General features: G+C 40.2%; 1 protein-coding gene across 1 annotated transcript in view; it reads left to right on the forward strand.

Annotated features, from left to right (window-relative positions):
* ptprn2 (protein tyrosine phosphatase receptor type N2) overlaps window positions 1-23758 on the forward strand; it is a 121749-nt gene that overhangs the window by 57380 nt on the left and 40611 nt on the right. Inside the window, exon 11 of the mRNA XM_083935865.1 lies at window positions 17310-17374. Within this exon, the coding sequence (XP_083791991.1) occupies window positions 17310-17374 (65 nt within the window). The remainder of the gene's footprint in view (window positions 1-17309; window positions 17375-23758) is intronic.

Genomic DNA, 23758 nt, shown 5'->3' on the forward strand with positions numbered 1-23758 from the left:
TAATAATATATCAAGATATTTAGTTTACTATCAAATGATACAAAGAAAAGCAAATCATCACAACTCAGAATCTGGACTGAGGGACAAAAATGACTCAAATGATTAATCCATTTTCACGATAGTTTGGATTATTTTTCTGTATTTCATTTGATTACGCAATCACCTCTTTGTTTCAGTTCTATATTACAACCTCTGTCTTCTCTGAACAAGCTGTAAAACATTCAAAACTCAATCAAGAGTGGCTAATCTACAGTTGCAGAAACTCTTTAATGATGTTAAAGTTATATACTGAAGAGATATATATTATGCTTTTGTCGAAGATGGTTGTTAATGGACTTGTTTGTATCAAAGAGGCGCCGGATGACACTTAAAGTGCTCGAAACCACTAAAGGTTAGTACAAAACAAAGCGTGATGGCCACATTTGCAGCACGATGTAGGCTGTCCAGGTGTGTGTCTCTGCAGCATATCACCGTCTGAACTCATCTGTTTGTTTATATGTGTGTGTTTTTACTCTTAATGGTACATCCGCACCAAATTGGCCCCCTGAATGCAGCGCGCTCTGTCAGTGGTTTCGTGAGTTACAAGTGTAGAGAAACAAAGAGAGCCAGGGAGCTTCAAAGCAGGTGGGTGACATTTCGGGCTTTCCATCTTCAAAGCACTATTTGCTTTTGTAGTTCCTCTTTGAGAATAATTATATATTTTTTCCAAAAGGATTACAGCTGTCTGAAAACACAGTGTAGATTTTTAGGGCCATTTCGCAACAAGAATACACAGAAATGCAATTATTCCACTATTATTTGCTATTGTGCATAATTGAAAACGACTTCTTATAAAGCATATATCAATCTACAGTATATCACAGTGTTGTTCCTTATTGGCAGTTATTGGCAGTGAATTGATCGTTGATCACATAGAACCACCTGGTGAGTGTCTGCAGATGGGGGAGACGTTAAATCTGTCCCTTCATTTCCATTCACCTCTCTTCCTCTTGTCTCTTTCTTCCATCCCCTTCATCCAAGTGCCTCTCTATAATTCATGTCCAGGTGCAGCACCAGCTTTCTTTGGCACACGGCTTGAAAGAAAAAAAAAGACAGATGTTCAATTTTCACTTCATTGTGCATCCCTCTATATCCGTTTGTGTTCTTGTGGACCACGTTTTGCCCCTTTTTCTTTTACCTGAAATGCAGATTGTGGCTGCAGTTCAGCATAATAAAGGCCAGTCACAGCCACGACGAACCGCTGGCTCCGTCTTCATGTGGATTTAGATGTTACAGTTTGTGTGCAGTCAGAGGGACGTGTTTGTTGTTGCCTTTGAGTTGGTACACCACCTTAGACATGAAAACAGTGTGGATGTAAAGAAACATTTATCCACAACTGGCTAAAAAATGTGTAAATAAAGTCCAGGTCTGTCGTGTTTTTTCTCTTGATGTTGGTTTTAATGAGCTGATTTTTTCGGACACCACGAGAAGCAAGAGAAGCGGGAGTGCCAAGATATGCCCAAGGCACAGCTGTATTTACATGCAGCTTCTGTGCATCGTGTCATACAAAACGCACAAACCCCCTACAGACTGCAAAGCTGTGGGAGTGACTGAACTCTGCAGGTGGATATCTATATTGCAAAGTGACATCTACAGTATAATGCGCAGCTGTGGCCTGGAGAGATCTAGATTTCAATGCTATCCATACCTTTATGAGATGCTGTTTGTTTGTCTATTAAAATCCATTTTTGTCTATTCTTGTTGTTAGAGTTGAGCATTATTTATTTATTTATTCATAAGCAGTATGCTATAAAATCACAACATATTTAGATCGGTGGGTTTACAACGATGATCATATAGTCGCAATGCATTCCCCACACTCTTGTGCAGGTGGGCTGCAAAACTTACAGTAATGTTCAATAATTAAAACTTATTTTTATGTGCAATGCAGAAGTTTAAAAAAATCTAGCATTTCTATAATACCTGTGCATGGAAACTACAATATAGTTAAGGTTAGGGAAAGATCTTGGTAATGACATGTAAACTGTGGGTAAGGTATTGGTTCGCCAACTAAAACAGTGCATAAACTGCACAGTAGTTCCTGCACCTAAGGGTCCAATATGGATGCAGTTCATACAGAGTAGGCTATGATATATTAAAAATATTTTTGTTTAACATGCACGATGTGATCTCGTAAAGGATTTACAACCATGGTCTCACTGTTTATGCTGTTCCTCCCATTGCACAAATGAGTAGGAGAAGTTGACAACTGAGAGGAGTGAAAAGAAAACTCATTAGCAGCATCTTCAATGCTTTTGGTGGTGGGCAAGTAATATATACAGTGTTTACATTTTGAGGCAAATTATATGTCAACCTTCACAGCATTCAATGGATTCAACATGTAGTATTTTTTATGGTTAGGATACCTTTTCAAAACCACTGTTCCTCACCACTGCTTCTTTTTCAGGGGCACAATGTCCACAATGATTCGCTTTTCACAGTAACACGCCTATATTATGTCTAATATACAAATGGTTCTGGTTTTTCTTCTTTCCCACAATACAGTCCTGGCTGTACGATAGTGTGTGCCCTTATGTCCGTTCTGTACTCGTGTGTCTTAGTGTGTGTACCACAGGGATGCATTTCAAAATAGGTTGCTGCTAATCCCCCTTACAAAATGAACATTCCCCTGCCGTGCACCCATCTGAAAGAGAAAGAAAGTATAGAAGGAGGAAAGACAGAAAAAGACAATGAATTATGGATAAGTTTTAAGAGGGATATTGCTCCCTGGCCTCCTCACTGTTTTTCATTTCTTCCCTCCTCCCTTTCTCCCATCTCTCTCTTTCTCTCCGTGTCCTCTGCCTCCTCTTAAATCGATACGGGCTGACTGTCATGGGTCAGTGGCCCGTATGCATCAGGCTGGACTGCAACAGAAGCGCGCTGTGTCTCCCAGGGCTTTCTGTAGAGGTGATAACTCGTTCCTATCTCAAACCACTCTTTAAGGCTTTCAATTTAACTCCAATATCCACCTCAGATTGACTCGGGATGACACAAAGGAAAGAAATATATAAATATATATATGATCATTTTTCCAGAAAGAAAGTGAGCATAGCTAAATACCTGCAGTTATGTCTTTACTGAAAGGATTAAAGTATGTCTGTCCTAAAGATATTGTGGATTATGTTGTATAAAGTATAAAGATGTATTTTGCTTGACCTTTCGCTAAACCCTTCCCCGCTTAGTAGGGGTGTAAGAAAATATTGTTACACTTGAGTATCGCGATTTTATGTATATTTGTATGTATATCATTATGCGTATCATATTGTTAGATTGTTGCCAATAGAGAGACCGCCGCTTAGGTACTGTTGATAAGCCTGTTAAGCTTGTTCTTGCACAATAATACAGTTTACAATGGTAGGCTAACGGGGGTATTTTAAAAACGATGGCCCTTGCCTTCAGACAAAAGCAGACTTCTCATTTCTAGCCAGCTGTCGTTGATTTTGTCAACTATTTTGTCAGCTGTAGCTAGCTAGTTAAGTAAACGTTAGCTACTCCTTGAAACCTGCGCCTTCAAATTTACGGACAAGACACAGTTTTATGTTCTTATTCTTTAGACAGTGGCGGAACATATTTTTACCATTTCCATACCATCGCTTTTTGGTTTTGGAAAAGACAAAAGTAATCTACTGTCTAAACTCCTTATAAACCGATTATCTTTCTCACTACAGCTCCATGTGCACCACTTCAACATGCAGATAGATTGTTTTAAAATCTGCATGAAACAAAGCAGCTGTACTTCATCGGTGGCCTGCTAGCTTTCTTGAGAATATGAACATTTCTGTTCTATCAAATCAGACTGCAGTTGGTGTGTGTGGTAGCCACAGGCTTCCTCACACTCCAAGTCCAATTACCTGTGTTAAGGCCACATCTGAGACGGGGGATTACAGAATATTATTCTAGCACAAACAACAGTCTCTCTGCCCACCAACCTGCAGGCAGCCAGACACAGGGAAGCGAGGAAGGTGTGAGAGGTGTTACATTAGCACCTGGATGTGCGAACAGCAGACTAGTGACCTTTTACCGGTGACTGATACACTACCTGGAAAACTTGTTCGCCTCCTGTGGTTTCTTCCTTTGGTCCTCAACTCTTCTCAATATCTTTCCGCCCCTGCCTCTCTCTTTTATTTGCCCTTTCTTTCTTTTCTTTTCTTTGTCTGATGTTTTTTTTTATTTCGTGTCATAAACTGAGCTTACATTTCATCCTCCATTTTCTCTGCTCTACCTATTGAAGCGCTCTCCACAGAACCATAACCTGTCTCAAATTTTCTCCCTGTTTTTGACGGTTGATACTTTGAACATAGGATGTTAGTCAAGATGTCGCCTCTTTCTCTTGACTTGTTGTCATCACCTGACGTTTTCTTGTGATGCAAAATACTCATCCTCAAGGCACCCTAGAAAGGCACTGAAAATACTTCCCCCGCACAGAAGCACCTTTACGAACAGTCACGATTCTCAAGCAATAATGTCACAGTTATCTTGTTTATTTGTTTTAGCATCACATGTTTGTGGTGTGTTCAGGGCTGCCACTAATGGCTCCTTTTCTATTAATTAATCTATTAGCTATTTGACACATTGGTCGACTAATCTAAACGATACATTTTCCTTTGACGATTTAATTTTATTTTTGTCAAACTGTCTATCATCGTATAATTCAACACAAAACAAAATGTAAACAAAGGCTTACATATTAAAAACTAGTACTACTACTAAAAAAAGGTTTTTGTTCATGTAGTCTGGTGGATTGATGAGAGCAAAGAACAGTTTATTTTCCCTTCATGTATACTTAAACAGGTAGCATACATTCATACTGATATTGATCTTTATTTTAGGCCTTTTTTTAGGAGGCTAAAATACATTTTACTGCAGCAGCCGTTGGCAATAATACTCTGAGCCGAGTCAACTCTGCTGCAGCCGCCATTTTCTAAGATTTTAGCGTTGAGTGGAGTTTAACGACCAATGACTGGAGCCAAAAACAATTCAGTGTCAAATCAGTGATATTGAAGAAAAACATTTGTTATAATGAATAGAATAAAAAAATTAGTGGTATTGACGATGACATCATCAATTATGCCGACTAACCGCGGCAGCCCTGCTTGTCTTCTTCTGTGTAACACGTAGCAGCTTCCATGCCTGTACAAATCACTGTGCCTGAACATCCGTGAGACACACAACTTCCTTCAAGTCACCTGCCAGGGGCTCTAATTAGACTGATAAGCAGTGCAACTGGAATCAGCTCTTCCTGGTAATCAGCCCCACGGAGCCCAGACAGAAGGCTAAATGAGGAGGAGATGAGCCATGCAGCCCAACAGGTGTCCTTAAAAAGACAGGGAGGTGTGCTTATACAGTCTTGTCTTCCCCCCTCTCTAACTACTTCAGTTTAATCTCAGGCAAATCTTGGAACATATAGAGAGATTCTGCAGTTATTTAGGAAATGAATGCTGGAAAAAAGACAGTACGTCGGCGCTTCTATGGTGTATAGATTTATTCATCATGCTGTGACTGAATCGCTGCCTCACTTTTAAAAGGAATTGTTTGAGGAACTCTGCACTAAAATGATTGATTGAGAGTGTGGGGGGGCTCTACAATAGCAAACACACTAGTCAAACTGTGTATTTAGATTTTTTGAATAGCAGCCCATCCTGAATACATGTCTTGCTTTTCGTCTTTGCAGTCGCAGCTGCTCTGCTTTAGACATACAATAATGATGATCACATTTTGTCCTGGAGCAGAATAGTGTTGTTTTATTTTAAAGCGCCCAGTGACACATCAGGCAAGGCTGAATGCAAAATGATATCAGAACTAATAAAATCTAAGAAGGGAAATGTCATATTTGTCATTTTGACACCCGCGTTAGACTGTTGTGTTACACTTACATTTTACACCCACCACCCCCAGCTGTACACAGGAAGGCAAGACAGTGAGATTAACACTGCAGTCTGAAGAGCAGCCAGGATTCTTCACAGAGACGGAGAGAGGAAGGCAGATAGGTTTCCACTCTCTGAGTAAAGGTGTCCAGTCCACTGCACTGTAGAGGTGGTAGGAAGGACTGACTCAAAGCCCGCTGACGGCAAATGTGTTCGCTTAGACATTAACCTCCTCGAGTTGAAAGCATCTTGAATACCTCAGTGAAGAAAAAGGCTCGTAAATGTAATTTTGATTCTCAGGCAGTGCGTAAATTGGAACTGAAAGGTTGAAATTATTTGAAAAGGCACAAAACAGAAGCTTTGTAATCAATGCATCTTCTAAGTGTATTTCTTTCATACCGGTGATGACTTCACACTGTCAGGAGCAACGTTGGAAACTCAGAACATTGTGGGTCTGTTTCAGGATCCATTTTGGATTGTGTTACAAAATGGTGGCATCTTTTAACGCTGTCACATTAATTCAATTCCTTTATCTGGAAATAAAAAGAGAAAAATTAGGCAAACAGTCATTTCAAATGGAGATGAAACATTTGCGCATTAATTGCTGAAACATTAATTTGCTGCTAGGTACCCTTCGATATCTATTAATTGTTTAAGTCATTTTTCAAGTTAAATGCAGCGTGCACCCTGGTCCCCTCTTCTCCGTTGTGAGGTTCTGTGTCTTATGTGTCAGTAAAGTAAACAGCTTTGGGTTTTGGATTGATGGTCGGACAAAACGAGCAATTTGAAGACGTCACCTTGATGTTTGTGATTGAATTTATGATAATTTTCTGACATTTCACAGACAAAGTGATTAATTGATGCACAGAGAGTATAAGTGACAGATTAATTGACAATAAAAAAAATGATTGATAGTTGTAGCCCTAACTTCAAATTTCAACAGTCGTTGCTTGTGTATGTAAATGTAGGTTTTTCACTAATTTATGACGACAACAGACAGGATGATGTTTGATTAACAGTAAGCTACTGGACCACATAATATTAAAAGTATTCCTGATGAAATATATATATTTGGCATGTTGCCTTTATTACTTTCGTCACGGTACAGATACATCATAGACTATGGTACACGTTTTAATCACTGTACCACCAGGACGCCCTTGTAGACCATTCTCAAGGGGAATAAATACATTAAAAAATACATGAAATTACTCACAAACAAAAGAATATCATTGCTTGATGAATGATTCTAGCAAAGAAATTAGTTTTTGAAATATTTTGCTGTTGTGTTATTGATACATAGATAAAGTCAGTCATAGCGTTTTTTTATATGTGGCTATTTCTGGACATTATCTTTGCGACAATTTAAGGACTGATATTTTATATTTTATATTATTTATTATAAAAGCTGACTCACGTCAGCCTACACAAGTATTCTTGGATTAGTATGTTACAGCTGGTCACACTTATCTGATTTGGGTCTTTATTGACAGACAGAGTTTGGAAATTTTAGGTGGTTTTATGATATAAATGTCTGTTCCCCATTACAGTAACATTATCTTCATTTTGTAACAACCCCCTGGTCTCTTGCTTTGGTTTAACAGCTGCAGATCATTTTTTGGATGATTCATCATGGGAACAATTTGTGTCATGGTGATAATTGTCTTCGGTCACTACTCTGTGTCCTTGGGCCAGACGTATGCAGCATATGTACATGTATCCTATTCCATAGATTGTTTGATGATAGATACTGTTTTCAGATCAAATCCACTTGATTACTGTCAGAGCCCAGCCTCCCCCTGCTTACTTCACCCCGTCTCTCATCCTCTGCCTCATATTCCTGACTTGAGTGATGGTGTTTGTGATTCCTAATGACAGTCGGAACAAATCTACGGTAATAAGGTCACATTGGGTTCTTTTTTTTTTTTCTTTCTGGGGCCTTTCTCTGAAATCACCCTTCACAGCTCCGTGCAATTAACCTGTCCCGAGACTCAGACCGGGTCCTGGTGGATCCTAGCTCCAGTGAACCAGCATTTAACAGATCAATTCCTTCCTCAGGAAGACCTGCAGCCAAAATGGACACCCTGTCCTTCTGAGCATGTCTGTTTTTTTCTCTTGAATCACTGGAGCTCATGTCCTGTCCTCATGTTAATGCAGCCTGCTATGCAACCATGCCTTATGACAACTTTAGCACACTTATTGATTTATTTAGGGTTTCTAGTGTGTGTGTATTTGTGGACTTCTTAGCTGTCTCATTTATGATATTTAATTTATCTAACAGAAGAGGTATGTGTGCATGCTTGCATGAGCACTCACGTCCACGTAATGATGTGTGTTTCTCCTGGCTTGAGCAGGATGTCTGCACCAACACATCATTACGATGTTCGAGCCATTAGCTTGTGGTGAGTGAGTTGTGGATGAAAAGCAAAACCGCGCATACACAGCCATATTTGTGTGTGTGTGTGTGTGTGTGTGTGTGTGTGTGTGTGTGTGTGTGTGTGTGTGTGTGTGTGTGTGTGTGTGTGTGTGTGTGTGTGTGTGTGTGTGTGTGTGCGTGTGCGTGTGTGTGTGTGTGTGTCTATCAATATGTACAGTACTTGTGGGTGTGCAGTGTGCCCTCCTCCCCTACTCAGTATGTGTGTGCTCAGTGATGTGGTTAGTAATGTGGAGACCTGCAGGAGACGGTCCGTGGAGAGAGCCTGCAGGATAATTGCTGCCACAGTGACAGGTAGGGCTGCCTCTGTCAGAGTTCTCTCAGTGGGGAAGCAGTGAGAGAGTGTGTGTGAGTGTGTGTGTGTGCAGCTCTGTGTGTCCGCTTCTCCATCCCTTCCTCCACTAAACATTTCCCCAGTAGGCTCCCTTCAGACGGTGGCAGACTTCCAGATGTTTTCATCTTGTATCACACACACACATCCAGGGAACGAAATTTAAGCAGTTTTTTAGAGAGCATCAATCTTAAATCCTTTTTAAATTTTACTCAAGGAAAGGGAGCAGAGAATGTTTTTCATGTAGCTAGAGTATCATGTAATGTCTCACAAGGAGTACATTTCAGTTGGTGCTGCATACTGGAGAGGACCCTGGATACAGAAAGACTTGTTGAAGTTTCCCTGCAGACTGCAGTAAATCTGTCTTATGCAGTGTCTTATTGACAGCAAAGCAGCCGACTTGTGCTGTTGCAAAAGTTCATCCAAAGACCCAGCAGCATGCTGGACTTCTGATGACCATGATTGTTTCATATGTGCATTGTCCACCTCATCGATCACTGTAATCTTCAAACCTATCTGTTCTTTGTGAGTGATTATCAGATGTGATTTACGTCGCATGTGTCACACATCTGCAGATTGTCATCTCTAAAAGGGATCGTAAACGATGTAAACGTGTCCCGGTGCGAACACGGAGTGACATCCATGGGGTTTCTCCCACATCTGGAGTCGTCTGCCATCCAAGTCATTTGCCAGTGCTGCTTTTGTTCCCCGCTCCTGCAGTCCGTGAAGAATTGGTGTCAGCTTCTATCAAAGGCAAAATGCCTATGCTACACAGAGTGTCAGAGCAGCCACAATCTATTAATCAAGCAGGCAGCAAAGAAACAGATATTATGTGTTTGGGGCTGTTTGCATGAGCTTGTGTGTGTGTGCGTGTATGTGTGTGTGTGTGTGTGTGTGTGTGTGTGTGCGCGCATGTGCAGTAGAGTTGAAGACTCATCCAGGCGTATTATTTAGCCATCTTTTAAATGGGGCTCTAATAAGGGAGGATGCAATTATCAATGTGTCATGCAGGCTCTGTTTGAAAGAAGAAGGGGCCTGTAATGTGTTTGATACCACCAAAGGCCATGGCATGGTCTGCAGCCGACACAAGGTGCATGCTGATTGCACAACTACAGCCATTACACAAGGTGAAGTCAGGCTTCATCTCCTATTCTCTTTCTCTACTGTGCTATCTTTTAACATGGTCCATAATGTGTCACCCAGACACATCTCGGAGGACAGAGAACATTTTCCTTTTGTGATCTTCAGTACAGTTCAGTGTATTCTGTTAGATAGCGAAGGTTGGTGGTGTGTTGATTAAGGCTGAATAACAGCAGTTGGTTTGTTTGGGAGCACTGTTGGCTTATCCACAGGAAACGATCGATGAGAGTGAATAAACAGTGAGCCAGCCAAGACCCCCTGCTGTTAACAGCATGGCTCTACCATGTGACAGACATGGTGGTTTTTGATTGGTGCTGCTGATTGGACATTAGAGCCTAATGATGTCATGGCTATCATCATGTTGAGTGTACTGACAGAGAGAAGATGGTTTGTTTTCTATTCAGTTAAATTATCTGGCTTAATTTAATTCCATATTTACTTTTTAGGGATTAAGTTGAACTGTTATATTGAATTATGTCTAATTATATTAGATTATCATTATTATGAGAGCCATAGGGATGTTGCAAGATATATTAATCAGTGCTGAGATGATAAGACGATCGCTAGGAAATGAATGAACAGAATTTTATTTAATCTTTTAAGTCAGTAATAAACCAAAAATTCACTTAATCCACCTTCTTAATGTGTAGATATGCTACTCTTATTTGATGGCTTTTCTTTTAGTATTATTAGGAATTCACAATCTATATCGTTACCAATAAATTATCAGTCTATAAAGAGAAATGTATATTGTTATTATTTATTATTACAATAATGAAATTATAGATGATCAGCCAATGATATTAAGCCCAATTGCTTTCATTGACTTGGTTTATGTTCTTCCAATGAATACGTATTGAGTAAACACTGACATGTATGATTTGATCGATTATGTTGATGGTTTAATCGTATCTTGATTAGATATTAGCACATAATGATGTCATGGGATGGAGGCATCGAATGTTAATGCACCTTGTATTTAACATGGCACTCTTTTATTCTCCTCCAGCTCGGCTCCACTTCATCCCTGTGTTTCATTTGCAGGTTTTCTCAGAGGTCCAGGTCCTTTGATTGGGTATCTTGATTTATAAAAGCCAAGGAGCAGAATAACAATTTATACACATGAACAAGAAAACACAAGAGGAGAGGGCTGCTCTGTGTGTGTGTGTGTGTGCTCAGATAGTAGTATATATTCATTTGTTTACAGGATGTTTGTTTATCCTTACCATAAATAAAAAAAACAGAGCTCATGTGAAAGTCCTTTTATATTAGTGGGTTTGTGTCTTCTGTAGAATATCCTCTCTGTGCACTCGAAGTGGGAAAAAAGGCTGAACAAATAAGCCTTATAAAAACAATATCCGTGGACGGATTAACATTTTGATAAGCAAGTCGGATGTAAAGGGGTCACATACATGTTATATATCATACGTGTAATGAATATGCTGCCACTCGGAAGTCAGCGCTGTGGTTCTTCATCCACCAAAGTATGAATGGATATTATTGTTTTTGTTTAGGATTTTGGCTGAAAAATGGGTTACCATGCATCTTATCTGTCAGGAGGGGATCAGGTGCATCTCCCTCTCTTTTCCTCTTCCTCTCTCCCCCCCTCCCCCTCTCGCCACTCTGATAGGTAGAGACAGCCATCATATGTGCAAGGGGAAAGTGATGGGCGGAATGGCAGCTTTAATATCGGAGCGATTGCCTGCTGATAAGGCTAACGGCTGTGGAGAGGCGTGAGCGTCAGCCCTCCTCCGCAATAAACACTTTCATTTTGTTTGGTTGGAGTGACGGATGGAGAGATGGAAGTGGTGAATAGACGACCTGAGGAGCAGGAAAGGGAGGGGGTGGATAGATGGAATGGATGTGGATGTTATTCAATATTAACAGATCAATCAGAGGTTGGTGAAATATGCATTTTGTCAACTATATACCCCCATTCAACCAAAGAGGCAACATTACGATCATGTGAGAGCGCTGGCTGCTGTGCCGTGTTGAAATACAAAATACTTACAGCCTACAGTTGGTGATTTGTCTCCCGATGCTGAATTTATATTGCCTCTAACAATAACAACGTATGTCATAAAATCGAATATATATATTCATGACTTTAAGCTCTGATGACTTCATGATAATCATTTCTGAATTGCTATTAGAATCTATGATGAGAAGTGCACAATTGCTGCAGTTTGCAGCATATGGCAGAGAAAAGCAACATTTTAATCAAATTATATCTCGCCAACAAGATAATTTGTGTTGAGCGCATATGCTACAGAGCAATTCAAAGGTCACAAAAAATCAAGCTTAAATGTGCTTTTGGGTTTTTGTTGTTCATTAGTGTGCGTGTCAAGTAAAGGCCTTGGTGTTTTGAATCATTCTTTAGATCGATGATTAAAATGGCCTTTCCCTCTTCTTCCTTGCTCTTCAACAAGTTCTTGATGAGTTTTGAAGTATTCTTCAGTTCTTCCTGTTCCTTAGCAGAGACACTCGGTGCACTTCTCATATTTAATATTGTGTTTTGTTTTAAAATGAAAAAATGTTCTTTGACAGCAGGCACAGTATTACTATATATATATATAGAAGCATTGTGTGAAGGGTCTCTGTCTAAACACCTAATTAAAAGTTGTAACCCTTAAGAAGTCAGTCCTTGTTGATTTGGAGACCCACGTCGTGCAAACCCTCCTTAAGCAGCCACTTTTTTCCCCCCAGAATTTCTTTATTGGTTTATGCAGACAGCTTAACCAATATGCACAAGAATAAGGTGGGAAAAAAAGACACATAAGAACAGAAAAACCCTGACATGGATCCCGATATCCCACCCAACAACCCATGTCAGACACGGTCACAATAACCAACCAAGTAGATATGTAAAGTAAAAAAAAATAAAAAATTTGAGCAGCTATTTAAGAAACATAAGAGGTACTTTTTGTTTCTAGTGCAGCCAAACAAACTTAAGTCATTCGAGTCATTTCAAGTCACAAGACATCAGCTGATTTTATGCTGCTAAAAACAGCAGAGTAGTTTTCCACACGACAGCAGGACACAGTAGAGTTGGTTTGAAGTTGGAGGCGAACTCTTGATCAAACAGCTCACTCTGGCTACTCCTTTTTGTTCCATTACTCACTTGCAAAGATTGAAAATGATCTGCCGCCAAAACATGCATTAAATGATGGTTGTCTTGTTTTGGAGAAGCATTTTTGATAAGTGATCGCGCTCAAAGCTAACGTCTGTGACAAATACATTGTGTTTCCTGTCGCCACTTCAGAAAAAAACCCCACCCAGTCTTAGTTTAGTGCAAAGAAGCAGCAGTAGGAAATGTTGAGTTAGTGTTGAGTAAGTCAGACTCTGCCACTAGTTAGTTTCTCTAATAAATCTGTTGCAGGTGTATGTAGTTTCACTTGGAAGCACATATAAATGAAGCACATTCATATGTACGTGAAAAGCCTTTGGACTTTACTGTGCTTTTGTTGCCTGCTGAACATCAGATGATATGGCTCAATATGACTCGGAAACCAAAAAGATTAAATGAGCAGCGGGTATCAGATTTCAATATTAGAGATCGCACTAGATAGACTCAGACAATGCCTATTAAAATGGCTGGAGGAGCCTCTCTGAAATGAGACCTGACATCTCTTTTCCACAGTCTGTCAGGAGTATTTGGTGGCTAATTTGAAGCTTACAAAATCTGTGTGAGTGTCTGTGAGAAAAAAGAGAAAGAGAGCGAGCTCCAGTGGGAGGTTAATATAAGGGGTGACCAAAAAGAGATGCTGTAGGCTGTTATCTGTACAGTCAGTGACAGAACAAGCAATCCATTGGCTGGATTCTCACTGCAGCCCAGACCCATCCAGTTACTGGCTAATGAGCCCGGCAAGTACATTGTATTTACATTTAAAGTGGCTGTTGTGGGACAGTCCTTTCCCTCAGGTTGATTGGAGAGTCCTCAGCTTTGATTCACAAGTAAATACTGACCTTCAGGCTTCTTTGGTTTCACCGTAAGACGGTTAATGTCAGCTTGTCAGTCTGCAGCCGCTGTGACGTGTATGTGTGTTGATTCCAGGCTAATCTTTTGTAGCTCGAATCATGATGTGTTGCGACCCTAGAGGGGTCCTCATTAGGACCAAAACGTTGTGTGACCTTTTAGCGGCTTCACTTCCCCCCACCACCTACGCCCTCACCCAGCTGGGCCCAATTACCACACTCATTACCCCCCTCCTAAATAGCACCAGGACTTTGCAGGTACTGTAGCTATCTATGGAGAAGCAATATGTCTATGACTAAATACAGGGGTGGCAGCATGAAATGTTAAATGAGTTGAGACATGCCAGTTGAAGACTTTCCTCCCCCAGAAAGGGCAGAAGATTTTATTTTTTCCCCCTTTGTCTACTTCTTTTATGTGGCACTTTAATTTAGACTTGTATGTATATTTGACCTTTCCAGCTCTCGCCACCTCCTTTATCCTCCTTTTAGCCGCCATTCAGAAACCCCTGGCTGACACATATGATATGAGATGTCCCCTTCGCTGCCATGTTGATGAGATGATAGGATGATCAATGTTTGCAGGATCCTTAATAACCAGAAAGAGAAAAGGGGAGAGAGGAAGAGCGAGGGAGATGGATGGTTATCCTAAAAGTAGCGTGCTTAATTAGATGGAATGCTGCATACATTGTGGACTGAGTGGAATCATTGGGATAGATTAAAATACTAATTAAACAGGCCCTTGCCGAATTTGGAGTGTGAGGTGGGGTTCGGCTCTTCAGGGTCATTTGCATAGCCTTCATCTGGGGAAATGGGATTTAAAGGACCTGCTCTCTTTCTCTTCCTCTCTTTAACTCACTTTTTTCCCTTCTGCCCATTACCAATCACATTCACATGCTAACAAACTCAATTAAAATTATGCTCCATTTTTTTTTCATTGCACTCTATAATTTGGCATAATCTATTAAGGCCCCTTTGATTTTGTTTTTCAATATAAATGTCTCCATCAAAGTGAGGAAGGGGTCTTAAAAAGGAGGGGGGAAAGTCGGTGAAATGTCTGATCTTGAAGGATGGATATTTAACATTGCCTCACTTTGGTTTGATTTGCATGAGAATATCTGTCGTGAACAAAGCTTTGGAAATAGCGTGCCATACTTGATTAGATCAATAGATCAAACTCGGGTGGTGTATTAATTACTGCAAGAACAAAGGCAGGAGCTCAAGTTATTTTGTGCTGTGAATCTACAAGCACTTCATCTCCTTTCTGGAAATCTCCAGCAGGTCTAACTCAGGGGTGTCAGGGGAATGGACAATTTTTATTGGTAAACTAATGTTTGGATTTTATATTTTTTATCACGGCTCTATGGATGGAAATGTCTGTCCACCACTTCGGTCCAGACTAAAATGTCTTAACTTGAATTAATTGTTTTGTACAGACATTTATGGTTTCTGGTGGATGAAGTCAGTAACTATTGAATGCATTGCTATAAAATTTGGTCCAGACATTCACGTTCCCCTCAGGACGAAATGCAATAACTTTGCTGATCCCTGAACTTTTTCATCTAGCGCCATCAGCAAGTCACAATTTAAATTTTTCCAGAACAAATACCTGCAAAACTAATGACATTCCCACCAGCCTTAGCTGTACTTTGTATGTAGTGCTGATTATCAAATGTTAGCATGCATCATACCTGCCAAATTTTTCATTTAGGCTTCTGCATACACAGTCTGTTACAGGGCAACTGACTCCCTGCTCCTCTAAAATTCAGCTATATATTGTTGCCAAGGCTGTTACGGGAATGTGGGGACTGCAGGAACGTTCATACAGTGACCGCATGGAGTAATATATATATATATATATATATATATATATATATATATATATATTATATATATATATATATATATTCAGATATTCATTCATGAAACAAGCAGTTATAAAACAGGCCATTGCTCATATCACAAAGTTGATGTAAACAGAGTTACTGCGGGGAATATAATTCAAGCGTGATACAGCCTGATCATGTACAACACGTCTGGTGTTTCAGTGGTGATATCAGCAGGTCAAATCCAACAACAATAATAAATCAAACCAAATACTGTTAAGCCCTTATGTCTATACTGTATATACTAGGTGCAGCTGATCTGGGATTGAAAGATGGTTCTCAGTCGCAATTGCTTTGCGGTTCAGACCCGCTCTGACCATAGACTGTATGTAAAGACTCTTGCGCTGCTTTTACATGTTCTGACTAAAGGAATACCAAAACTAAGAAAGATGGAATTACATTTCATGGATGAGAGGATATTGTTTAATATTTCACTGTTACGAATGAGTTGAAGTTGATATATCACAAGAGGTAGGTCCTTATCCTTCTTTAAAGCTAACATAAAGTTAAGTGACTGTTGTGATACTAAATTAAGATAACGCTAGCTTATGTTGGGTATTTCTTATTTCTTCAACCTTGGGACTGAATTGCAGTTCCTCGAAGGGGAACTTGATGCGTTCTCTGAGCCAGTCAATCCTGGTAGACCACAATGTTAAAAATCCAACTTTACAGTAGAAATAAACATGTTTGCATTAGTCTCTATAGCTTAATTCCCCATTAATGATGACTGTACCCAGGGTGGAATTTTAAGGCCTAGGTGCTTTCGTATGAAAAAAGTATCCTTAATGTATATGGTCCAGATACTGCTGACAACACAAAGCAATGGAATCGCACACATCACAAAACAATTTGCTTGGTATTTGCGTGCATTCACGTTCAACGGCTGCTCTCAATTCAGCGACTGTTGCAGGTATCATAGCGTATGTATGTATGTATATATATATATATATATATATATGTATATAAAGTTATATAGTTAGTTATATAGTTATCAGCTGCTAAAGTGTGTATCCATTTTTTGGGACACCCTGTTTATACTGTAATTTATCTATCCCTTATAGTATGTTGACATACTGAATTAGCATTAAGCTGAACGCACCACTGTGCCTAAGTCCAGCCTCACAGAGCCGCTAGCATGGCTGTAGACCCTCACCTATAATAGCCCGATACTAACCACACAATATATCACACAGACTCCTGTCAGCTGGAGAACTGCTTTCTGTCTTACCAAGAAGAGTGATGTCTCCTCTTGATGAAGATTGTGTGTGTGTGTGTGTGTGTGTGCGTGTGTGTGTGCGTGTGTGTGTGTGTGTGTGTGTGTGTGTGTGTGTGTGTGTGTGCGTATGTTTGTGCTGTGTGTGTGTGTGTGTGTGTGTGTGTGTGTGTGTGTGTGTGTGTGTGTGTGTGTGTGTGTGTGTGTGTGTGTGTGTGTGTGTGTGTGTGTGTGTGTGTGTGTGTGTGTGTGTGTAAAGGGATGGGGGGCATTTTTTATGACCAGTTTGACATCTGACTAATGCTGTTACATCCATTGCATCATTCTCAGTTTCACTGACCACTTGTTTTGCCTCAGGAACTGAAAAATCTGCTACTTTGTCACACACTGCTCATACTCAACGCCTCCTCTGCTTTTGTCTCCTGTGCAGTCCAACAGAAGCAGCAGCTGGAGAAGGAGACAGGCCTGAAGATAGTGGAGGCCGGAGTTAGTGATGTAAGTTATTCTCAGTAAAAATAACTGTTTTTCCAACTCTGTGAGTGTAAAAATAACAGCGGGATTTGCTTATGATTGTGTGCATCTTCTGTGTTTGGGCTCATGGGGCGGGTATAACTCTGTGATTCCAACTTGTCTTGGCATCTGGATCTCACCTGCAGCTTCAGTTGTGCAGCCAAACACTAATCTGCAGCAGCAATGGATTCCAAACACACATCCTTTTTAAGTGTGTTGCTTTGATTACCGTCAACCCCATATTCCTTTTCTTTAGGTCTCTTAAGAGCTGTTGTCACCATGGCAAATAAAACACAACAAGACAAAAGCCTGACACATTTCGTGAAACTTAAAGTAAGTGTTGATCATCACAGCCGAGCAACAATAACCAGATTATCTTGAGTGCTGTCACTTTGTCAGGAGCACTGATGCGCCTGTGACATATTCATTTGAGAGAATTAAGAGGAGAGAGCAGGAGGACACTCAGGATGAACCAGATGAAAGGAGAGTAAATGTGTATTCATTGAACACTGATAAATATTCATATGTATCAGCGGTAAGGATCTAATCAAGCACCCATTGATGCGTCATAGCTCTCCATGCTCGTCTGGTAAATGAGTTTCTGTATGGAAATGAGACCGACAGCCTTAGACCCCTGAGCTGCCCTGATCATGAGGCATGCTGGGAGCTAAATGGATGTGGTCTGTGCATTGCAGGACAGTTGCCATTGGCAACAACCGTCACACGCTGTATGGACAAGATCATTTTCCCATTTTAGTCCCCTCTATGCTGTATCCCTTTTGGTGTCACTGCCTTTCTTCGCCCATCTGCCTCCCACTTATATCTTTTTTAGCACCACATTTTCTCTCATCTTATTCCACATTGTGTCTTTATCACATTCTCAATTATCTCTGATTCACATTTTTTTTTTTCTTCACTGTGACTGTTGTCCTGTTCTTTGTCTGCCTCTCCTCGCCTCCTTTTCAGTCTTTTATTCCCACTCAGACTGATTCCTGCGCTTAGCCAGCACTGGTACAGGAGCTGTGTTTGTCATATTGGGCCTATTTGTAGATAATTAGCTGCAATAATAGCCTCTCTGCAGGAGCCAGAGTGAGGGAGGGATGGATGGAAAGAGGGAGGGAGAAAAGGACGAATCTGTCTTCCACCTCATGGGGAGAAAATCTACGCCAGACTGTGTTTGTAGAAATACATGTCAAGGAAGTGCAGCATTTACTGTTCTACAAATAAAGAGTTGGCAAAGTATAAACTCTGAAAATGCACTCAGAGGGTGTTTTATTAGCAACAGCTCAAATGTGTATGTGCGTGTGATCTCACCAGTTTGTATCCAAGAAGTGGAGAGTTGAGGGTAAGTTGGGAAAAATAGTAGCTTTTGACAGGAGAGCCTGTGGAGTGGCCTCTTCAAATACATTAGTTTAAAAGGTGTTAAACCAAAAGCCTGCTTTCAGTAAATTTGCAGTAAATTGACCACAGTTATGTGGGAATGCAGACTAGAGGTTGCAGAGTGGCTCTTATTAATGGCAAAAATAGAAATACGCTCAGTCCATCCATGAGAGGTGTTAATCCTGGAGATAAAGCAACGCATCAGTACTTCACTTTCCATGGCCAGTATTCTCTCCACAAGCTTGTATAAAACCATCAATGTGGTTGGTGTCATTAAGTCTTATCACTGTCAACTCCCCCCTCCTCCATTTTTATTTAAGAGGTGACAAATGACAAAACAGCTTAGGAAGATGTCCAGATAGAGCGGACGTCAATAGTGGTAGATGCGGACGAGGATAAGCAAATGTCAAAGTGGGGGGAAGGAGACATCAATCAATAGGCAGAGCAATATCTACTCCATTATAGATCACAGGGAATTCAGCTTCCTAAAGAAGAAAAAAACAAAAGAAAAATGACTGCTTTGTTTTTACTAACTAATGTGTGTATGTGTGGGTCATAAGCAATGTATTTTCCAGTGTATCGCTCTTATTAACAGCTGTTTCCCAAGTGGGAGCTGCACTCTTGTGGAAACCCGAAAGGCAAATGGAGGTCTTCTCACAGCAATTTGTGTCCTGTAAATGTGTGAAAAACTGCGGTGGGGGGATTGGGAGAAGTGAAGTGGAAAGGAACGCATGGTTGATGTGGCCTCTTTGCAGCTTCAGCAGCAACTGGCTCCACTGTCTGTATTCATACTGCATTGAAACCAAACATATAAATACATATATCTGTGATATTGTCAGACACTCAGTGCTCTTAATATTGAAACGAAACCTGGTGGATCATACCAAATGTTGTTTCCTCAACTTTGTTCACCGGCGCCTATCTTCTTCAGTGCAGGAATGCTGGAGGCAGCAACCAGACACTAGGCAAAGAGGGTTGCCTTCGCTGCCAGCCATAGACACAGCATGGCTGGTACCAGTGGGGAGCGTGGAGAGGGAGTCAAAGCAAAGATATCTTTTTGAAAGGGAGTGGCATGTCGGTCAGATGGTTTTTGCAAGCGATTGCTATGGTTAGTCAGAAAAAGCCGGAGTATTCTACAATCCTCATTCTGTATGTGAGGATAGAAATGTAAATAAACTAAAGCTTTGAAATAGCTTCTAGTGTAAAGAAACACAGAGTTAATTACCTTCAAATCTTACTTAATGCGTGTGAGGAGATATTTAATCTCTAAACATATTGTCTGAGGTTAAATATGTCTCTGCTAATATTGGTCAAGATCTACTAATAAAGATTCACACTGATACGAGTGAGCAAACACTTTCCTCTGGATTAAAAATGAAATATTAAAAACATAGAAAGTATATAACACTTCTGACAGCCGAGACGGCAAAACTCCACTCAGACAGAAGCTGAGAAAATAAGTAAATGGAGTAAAATATTCCCCAATGTACCTGCTTAATTAGAAATTGCTTACAATGTCTAATGAACTGTAAAACACGTTAAACTGCACATCAGAACAAACAGTAACGTATTCCCAGATTTCCATTTTATTCATGCCAATTTTCTAAATACTTTTTGACATGGATGCAAATATCTCCATATTCGACCTGCCTGTTCAGTACGAGATGTTCCCTATGTGATTGAGTTGGTAGCTAAATTGAGATTCATTGACATTTTGACAGTGGTCTCATGTTCGAGATAACTCCGGCAAACCGCTTATGTGAAGAGGCTCTCATTAAGCATAGAATTCCCTAAGCTTCATGTCAACTGATTATTCAACCACTAAATGTAAATCATATATGGCAGTCAGGGAGTCTCTGCACTGTGCATGTGTGTGTTGTTTGTGTGTATGCATGTAGAGTACAGTATTATTGTCTGTGTGGCTACAGTCTTAAATGCGTACTGTAACTGGAATTCAGGGGGCTTAAGTGTGCATTTTGCATTCAGTTTGCATGTTCATGACGTGTCTGACTGTCGAAATCACTGGTTTTCCATTTGATTTCAGGTGAAATAAACATTAGTTTAATATTCCTGCCATGTGTCAGTCTACAGGAACTGTTGGAGAATGCCATCAACTTGTGATGGTCAAAAGCTCACGTTGTATTTCTAATGAAAGGACTAAAAGCAGAGGCACAGAGGCAAAACTCATCTCACAGAAAGGTCACATGTAATGCTGGCCCCTCACAATGGATTTGAAGGCTTTCTTTCCAATATCCTGCTCTACAATTAATGCAAGAGCACATCTACAGTATTTGAACTTGTTCTGACAGGCCTCCTAAAATGCATCAGGTTTTGTGTATTAGGTAGCAACTGTGAATTAGATTTCAGTAAGAATGTTTACATCTTTTGATAAACTGCTATTTTTCTATAAACCATCTGCATGAGTTTGTATTGAGACATGGCTTTCCATTGGTTTTAATAGCTTCTTTCTTTCTGTTATGTACTGTATGTGAATATTGACGTAAGTTTTTATTAGCCTGACATCATCGTTGCTGTGATTGGTTGTAGGTCACGATTCATGGCTCTGATTTGTTGTAGGTCCTTGGATATCCTAAATGAACTGAAAATGAACTCTCAGAAATGTGACCTACAGTATAACATGCCACAGCAACAAAATAGGGGAAATGTCAAGCTGCTGGAAATCTGTCTGAATGGGAGAGGGGCAGGACCTATCTGTCAGAACAAATGAAACATGAGTTTGGTAGATTTGTCTGGTTTCCAGGCTATCCAGTCTTCAACCGCGTCGTAACACCCTCTCAAAGTACTATTTCCGGATCCAAGCCGGTCCAAGCCACATATTTCTACAATGCCGCAGTGCTGCGTTCCGCGTTGTTTGAACAGATCTGAGTAAAAAAGAGAAACGACAGAATTGTCATTTTACAGCTTTCCTATCGGTCAAAAAGTGTCTCACTGACGAAAGAAGTGATGGTTAAACGTTTGCAGGTTCGGCCGTTGGTTGTTTTGTTCAACGGAGCGCTTGGACCTGGAAATAGTGTTTTGAAAAGGGTGTTACGTCAGACTTAAAGACATGTTTCTATGGATGGCAACGTCAGGCTGTTAACAGCTTTGGCCCAGATTGAAATGTCTCAACATTTACAGGATGGACTGGAACAATTTTTGGCACAGAGTCGGGGCAAGACAGTGTATCCCAGCAACTTTGGTGATACTTTGTCTTTTCCTCCAAGCACCAAGAAGTCAGTTCTATACGACCAAATCTCAGCTGTGATGTGTGCCACTGATCAAATGCTAGCATGCTAGCACAGTAAACAAAGACTAATACTGAACTAATATGCATGTTTGATTGTCATTGTTTAAATCTTGGTGTCTGTTCGTGCTTCTCTCACAAATATACTTTTTAAATAATTAACCTTTAGTTGATTTTCCCTTCACGTTATCACCGTGTTTGATTTTTATGTTAAAAAACAGTACAATGGAAACTTGAGCAACAGAAACTACATTTAAACAGTCGACCTTAATGCACTCAATAAGATCCAATAACTTATTTTTCACATGTATATTTATTTCCACATTTTTTTAATGTTATGCTTGTGGTTCTCAGGCAATATAAGTGCATTTTGCTTTCCTTTAATCTAACAAACCCTGAACATCGTAGCATATACCACTTAACAACAAAAACCATGTGCAACCATCAGCAAATGCAATTCCTCCGAGCGAATGGGACAAATCATTTCAGAGGGGACTTCAAAGGAAAAGCACACTGACCATTTCTTACCAGAGAGAAGAGCCATACACAGGCTGAAATAAATAAAAAGTGTGATAAGAGTTGTACAAATTGATCTTGTAACGGCATGGGTATATGCTTTACTTCAAAACATATTTCCCCATGCTGGTTTTTCAAGAAGAGAAAAATACATTTTTATGTTAATTTTTGAGATCTCTTATTCTCACTTTAGTGTGATTTGGCTCCGCAGAGGAAATGAGAGCTTCTTGGTTGCACTGCAAGGTATATTTCCTACCCATCCTTAAGTTGTATATAGGCGTATAAGTGTACTGTATGTGTGTATTTGTATCAGCCATCAATTCCACACTGGCCCTCAAATTCCTTTTTCACATTGACAACTTATCTAATCTCCTTCAGACACTGTAATAAACCCAAACAATGAAAAAACTGCCGCCCATAAAAATTTCAATAGGGCAGGAGGGCAAATCTTGGTGTTTTAAAAGTGGCTAAAATGCCATTACTGTGGCAGATCTGGATGTGAAATGTCATATTGGAGCAGCCCCACTGTGCCTGCAGCCCTGAGTAACACTGCCTCTTTGGAGACTCCAGCTGCCTACTGATGAAAGACCGTCCAGCAGCTCTGTTTCTCAGCAACCTTTTACCATCACCTGACCTTTGGACTGCAGAAATGCCTTTGATACCATGCCATGCAGTTTGGTATTTGCCTCTCTATATATCATGACGTGTACTTCCCCAGGGTAAGGGTGAACTTTTTTTTTTTTTTAATGAGTGTCAGAATGTAAAGTGTTTACTCTTCTACCTTTTGCTTCTTTTATGTTCTGCTGCCTTTGTTAAAGAGAGGTGCCGCTACTGTGTATAGTCGACAGTAGTGTTTTTACTCAGCTTGTTGAAGGGCAATTCCTCCACCTCTTGTAAGGAACTAAATAATATAGGTTTTTTTCTGGTGCACACATCTCTTCTTGGAAAAAAAACAAGGCCAATGATGGCACTGGAGGTGTTATTGAGGTTTAGATCAAATTAAAGCAAAATCCATGGATAAAAACTGTTACGCTGTTATAAATCATCAATCTGTGATCTTTGCTTTCAAACTTTCTTTTTCTTGTCAGTGAGTTCCTGAGTTTGTCATTATCATTTAAAACAGTTCTTACTAAAAATTAACTTTGGCTCCACGCTTAGCTTCTTTCTGTATGGAGTCGGGCTGCCACTGACACAGATTTTAATTACTGATGGCAGGCATTGATTGATTT

Source organism: Echiichthys vipera, assembly GCF_963691815.1.
Source record: "Echiichthys vipera genome assembly, chromosome: 21".
Taxonomy (NCBI): domain Eukaryota; kingdom Metazoa; phylum Chordata; class Actinopteri; order Perciformes; family Trachinidae; genus Echiichthys; species Echiichthys vipera.